The 6,000-nt window shown below is 38.7% G+C and overlaps 1 protein-coding gene across 2 annotated transcripts in view; it reads right to left on the bottom strand.

The window, feature by feature from the left end:
* Positions 1-2,315: 2,315 nt before the first annotated feature.
* Positions 2,316-6,000, bottom strand: part of actn4 (actinin, alpha 4) — a 64,753-nt gene continuing 61,068 nt past the window's right edge. For both annotated transcript variants that reach the window (XM_061828595.1, XM_061828596.1), the window contains exons 21-22: positions 5,771-5,929; positions 2,316-5,710 (exon numbers count right to left, since the gene is read on the bottom strand). In XM_061828595.1, coding sequence (XP_061684579.1) covers positions 5,552-5,710; positions 5,771-5,929 — 318 coding nt within the window. In that variant the 3' untranslated portion in view covers positions 2,316-5,551. The remainder of the gene's footprint in view (positions 5,711-5,770; positions 5,930-6,000) is intronic.

The raw sequence follows: 6,000 nt of genomic DNA, 5'->3' as shown, positions 1-6,000 counted from the left end.
TTGAACTCGAGGTCACATCCTACCTGTGGGACATAGCCACAAATCACATTGTACATAACACCCTCAATTTCATGTTTTTGTGCCATCACTTGATCTGATACTCTTTTCCCCTCCAAGACATTCTTGTTCAGCTGTTCCTTTAAAATAACCCCTTCTCCATTTCTCTTCCCATCTACTCCATGGCAAAATAATTTAAGGCCTGCTCCTAAACTTCTAGCCTTACTACCTTTCCACCTGCTCTCTTGGATGCACAGAATATCAACCTTTCTCCTAATCATCGTGTTAACCAACTCCTGAGCTTTTCCTGTAATAGTCCCAACATTCAAAGTCCCCACATTCAGTTCTTGGCTCTGTACTTTCCTCCTCTCTTTCTCCATACGATCCTGTTTTCCACCTTCCCGTCATCTTTAACTCATGTTGAATTTGTATGGAATTCTTTGGATAAATGCTCATATTTTGTTTGACAAAGTCTTAAGCAGAATTCCCTCCCCGGCGCAGCCGTCCGCCTCGATCCGCGGTGGTGACCAGTCCAAAGTCCGGCCTGGCTTGTGCCCCCCCTAAAGCTGTCCCCAAGGTCCTGCAGTAAAGAAGTAAAAACACCTTGCGGTTCTGTTTTGTGTCTCTTGATTCAACACGCCAGGATCCACTTCCTGCTGCGTCCAAATATGGACGTAGATGTCAACATAAAAGTCCCCCATTGAGAATAAACACTTCATGTTAAGACAAAATGGAAATAAACTTTTCCACTGCGCAGATTATTTCTGTCTACGTCAATACACTTGGGAGAAAGTGGAATGCCAACTGAGCTGAGTGCAGAAGAGGAGAAGCTGCTGAGGCCCATCAGTAGCACCAGATTCTACATGTCGGGATCCTAAATTGAACAACACAAGCATGAACTTACAATTTAGCAATAGGAGTACATTTTAGTTTAATTTTTGAAGTCTTGGCATTCATAAAAACAACAACAATGTACCTTTATTTTCTGAATATTAAATAAGTAGTTTTTGTTTGTTAAAAATAATGGGTACATACTTTAATAAAAATTAAGCAAGATCAACATTTTGGGGGTAGATATATTTTTTTTTAAATGGAAAGGGCTAAAAAATGAAAACCTCATCAGCATCTTTTCTTAATCAACTTTAATTTGATTTAAATACTGGGGGTCTTTTTACTCAATTTTTAAAATTCAATTCAAGATATGGTGAAGATTGATGAAAGTATACATTATTTTGATAGTAAAAGTCAACCCAGAACAAAGTAGTTTATTTAAAACTTACAAATCTAATTGATTGAATCTGTGCTTTTTAAAATAACGGTTCAACATTAAAAAAAATGCATTTATAAAATAAACATTACATCCAGAAAACAAGTGCTGTCAAAATGATCACCTTTCACAAGTACCTGAAAGGTGAAAGAAGCAGTGTAAAACTTCTTAATAGAAAGACTACTGTACATGTGCATTCTGAAATTTCAAACTGGGCTGGAATTTTTTTTTCCCCCCAAAATGTGTTTAAATTTCTTTAAATCTGCATTTGAAGAGTTTGTTTTCAAAACGAGACATAGGCATTTTTTTCAGATTTACGAAACTCGCGCCAAAATTATCCAGCTCCGAATGGATAATTTTGGCGTGAGTTTCGTAAATCTGAAAAAAAAAAAAAAAGCCTATGTCTCGTTTTGAAAACAAACTCTTCATTTCCAAGTCCTTTGGAGACATCTCAAAGGATGGAGGAAGAGAGGAAATCCTCTAGGTAAATTATAGATCAATAATCCCAGCATATGTAATGTGCTTTACAACACCATGTATCCAAACACTCATCTATAATTCATGTCAATATTTTAAAGAATCCACACCAGCCCACAGCTATGAATGCTTTTCGGAGACTCTTCTGGGTCTTGTGGGCTGTAAGGGCTTGGTGGACGTAGGAATGGCAGGAACTGGTGTCAGGTCACATTGCCACCTGCTTGCGTGGACAAACACTTTTACACATCTTTGCTGCCTGAAGGATCTCTGAAGTCTCTTGCATTCATTCAGTGTTACTTTTAAGCGTTGCCGCTTACAACACACGCAGAGACGTTTTCAGATTCTCCGAATCTTTTATTCTCGACTGCACATCCTGAAAGCCGGAAATTCCTTTTGCACTTGCACGTTGACAAACAATTTGGTCATGCAGTTTTTCACAAAGCCATGGCCATCACCCCACCTTGATTGTGAGCAATTGAGCCTTTTGGAGATGCTTTTTACACAAGTAGTCATAGTCAGCAGTTGCCAATTTACCTGAAGTTACCTAATGATTTTAAAAAAAATATTTTTCGTATTCAACTTTCCCAGTCTTTTGTTGCCCAGGCTTTTATTGGAACGTGTTTCAGGCAGCAGATTCAAAAGGAGAAAATATTTTTGAAAAAAAAAAAACAATACATCATCAGTTTGGACATGATATTGTTGACTTTTGTCATGCTCAATTGGTTATCATTTGAAAAAGGATTTTCAAATTATTGCAGTGTTTTTATTCACATTTTATGCACCCCACTTCATTGGAATTGGGGTTTGCAAATAAAAATAAAAATCGCCAACTTATCAAAAAGAAAAAAAAAAAACAACCAATCAAAAAGAAATGTTTTAATTTAGGTGTGTGTATTTCACCCATCATAAAATGATCATAACTGGATTAGAAATGGAAAATTCACTGCAATAATACAAAGTGGTTTACAAAAAAGGGTAATATTTTTGTTATTAGCCACATATTTATTTAGAAAGCAACTTAAAAACTTTATGAAATTAAAATATTTTTTTAAATAAACGAAAAGCATGGATGCATTTATTTAAATTAATAAATCTATTTTTTAAATATACTACCTAACACCCCCCCCCCCAACCCATTATTGGGGCAGTTATAACCACTCAAAATGTCTGGCAACAGACAAGTGGGGAGGGGGGGGGGGATCCTGATGATTCACTGGAGAAAGCGAATACCAAAAATTTGCAAATAATTGATGGGATACAAAATATTAAAGGACATGTGAGTGTCTGTGTTAATAAAAAAAAGGTCATGAAATCCAGATACATTTTTGTAAGGAAACTTTTTATGTGTGGTTGGTGAGTCACTCATCATCATCATCGTTGTCATGGTTACACAGGAAAAAAAGGCCTTTTGGAGTTTCCAGTACAGCAGATAAGGTTCCTTATTATTAAAGAGTACAAAAAAAACTGAAAAAAAAGAAGCAGGGGGGTAGGGGCCACAATTTCCAGAGTTCATTTTCTCCAGCCAGGGCAGAGAAAAAAAAAAAGAAGTGAGAAGCGAGGGAGAGAACCTCTTGGTCCTGGAGTCTTTTTTTTATGTGCCCTCCCTTTGCAAAAACAATGACAAAAAAAAAAAGTCTTCCATTAATTTTGACTTTTTATCGTTAAATCATCTCATTCGTATTGCATAGATTTTTTTTTCCATTTCCTTTTGGGTGATTTTTTTTTTTTTTTTTTAATTGAACACCGCCATGGATCCCAGGATTAGAGGAAGTGGAAAGAGAGAAAAAAAGATGATGGTGCTTGAGGACACACACAAGACCAATACCAAGGCAACCATCCAACCAGGAACAAATTTGGGGAGATTCTGTATACATTGGGGTTCAAATGGATGACGCCAATTCTGATTGGGCGAATCACTCTCCCTCTTGTTTTTCTTTTAACCGTTTCTCACTGAAAAAAAAAAACTATATATTTACAGTGTCCTGACAACAACCTCAACTCTGGGAAAGCAAGAAAAGAAAGAAAAGATATTGGTCACCTTATCCAGCAACAAAAGAGAATTATGGGCAAATATCCCATTTCATTTGTGGGTGAATGACACTTTATAGGCCACACGGCTGTCCCACCCGCCTCAGCATATGACTCAAATCTAATACACAAACATCGGCAATCGTGTGAGGATGCTCCCTTTGTCGGAACCCTTGGACCCCCTCTCCAAATGATAAAATAAATCTCGCATAAGTATCAAGATTAGTGCTGCCCCCCCCCCCCCCATTTAAACAAACAAACAAAAAAAAAAAGGCAGAGGGTGAAGTCAACCAGTCCACCCCTTCCCAAAACTTCAAGGAATGAAGTGAAACTACTATGGAAAACTGTTGGGGTATTTAGCCCAAAACCTTGATATCCACTTTACGGTCAAAGTAGTAGTAAACTCTCTTTCATGACGACTCGACAGTTCAATGCACTAGCAGAATGACCTCAGCGTACTAGTACTTGCAGAACAACTGTGTCTTACAGGTAACTTCTTTAAAAATAAATGGTGTTTATCAAGGATATTGAATAAATCCTCAATCAACTTTCAAGGTCCGGCAACTAGTGTGGTCTTTGTCCTGACTAGTAAGACAATAAGACCAATTTTAAAAACGCGTGAGTAGAACTTTCTTCCATGACTGTGATATTTCTGCACACTAGTAGATCACTTTTTCCACATTAGTCCAACAAGATGTTACTAGTAAAGCAAAACATCTTCATGCTACGAGTGAAACTAGATCATAAACAATACAATTTGATAGTCACTAGTAGTACCAGCAGCACATAACTGTCAACAAATGGAATGTTTGACCTCACTAAAAATGTGCAGGTGGTCCTAGTGTACAGGAACATTAAATGCTACTTTCCACTAGTGCGCTAAATTCTCCTTCTAGTACATGGAGTATAAGATGGATATCAAAACTTTTGATAACAAGCTCTAATGGATTTATAAAGTTTACTAGTAAGGTTGAATTGTGCACAATTCGCACCAAATTGACAAGTGGAGGAAAAATGTTACTAGTTTGAGAGTCATTGCACTAATGCCCTGATATGACTTCATAGTAAATGGAGTTAAAGCTGAATATCAAGAATATCGAATAAATACTGGAACAACCTCCCATAGTTTTTAAGTGACCTTCAATTGTCTACTTGTAGACCAAAATTGGCACCAGGAGAGGAAAACGTTACCAGTAAGACAAATGTACTAGTTTGCCCTAGTCATTCTACTAGTGCATTGAATTGTTTTAATAGTGCACAGTCGTATATTGATCTTTTCATACAGCTGTTTGATCATTGAATCAAAATCCTTGATATGCAGCTAAAGGTCCAAGCAAAACTGGCACAAATAATGGAGAAAACACTCGAAAGTCATGAAAAAAATGCCAAGTCATTCTACTAGTACGCTGAATTGTCTTTCTAGCAAAGTGTACTAGTGCATGGATCTAAAGTTGAATAGCAAGTATATGGAATAAATACTTTATAGTTTAATAGTAAGGTTTAATTGCATAATAGTTGGCCAAAAGCGTTACTTGCAGTGAGAAAAATTATATTATTAGAAAGACAGTCGTTCCACTAGTGCGCTGAGTAGCCTTGCTTGAGAAAAAGATGGTACTAGGTACATGGACCTCAAGCTGGATTTCAAGGATATCGAATAAACAGTTTTCCATAAACTACACTTCACTCGACACGCTCCAAACTCTTTCAAATCGGCACACGTGGGGAAGTGAAGTCGATTTAAGACATGACCCCCCCCCCCTCCCCCAATCGAGTCCACCGCCCTCACAGGTCGCTCTCGCCGTACAACGCGGTGGAGAAGGACATGTAGTCGAGGGCGCCGGGGATGGCGTCGGGCCCCGAATAGGGTGCCATCCTGGCAATGCAGTACTCGGCCTGGTCCGGGGGAAGCTCCCGTCTCAGCTCGTCAGCGGTGATGAAGTTCTGACGGGATCAGAGAGTCAGGGTTATGGGCTGAACTTTCAAAAGACTTTTAAACCTCACCTTATCTGCGGCCAGGATCTTGAAGGAGGCGATGACCTGGTCGGCCGTGTCTGTGTCGGTGGTCTCTCTGGACATGAAGTCGATGAAAGCCTGGAAGGTGACCGTGCCTGTGTTGTTGGGATCCACAATGCCCATGATACGGGCAAACTCGGCGTCGCCCTGGCAGCCGACAGAATATAAAAGCTTAACCGGTAGACACTTGAACACATCATACACACAAGGACGGAAAC

Source organism: Syngnathoides biaculeatus, chromosome 8 (assembly GCF_019802595.1).
Source record: "Syngnathoides biaculeatus isolate LvHL_M chromosome 8, ASM1980259v1, whole genome shotgun sequence".
In the NCBI taxonomy this organism is placed as follows: Eukaryota; Metazoa; Chordata; class Actinopteri; order Syngnathiformes; family Syngnathidae; genus Syngnathoides; species Syngnathoides biaculeatus.
The sequence above is the reverse complement of the archived record's forward strand: the minus strand, read 5'-3'. Positions and strand labels throughout refer to the sequence as shown.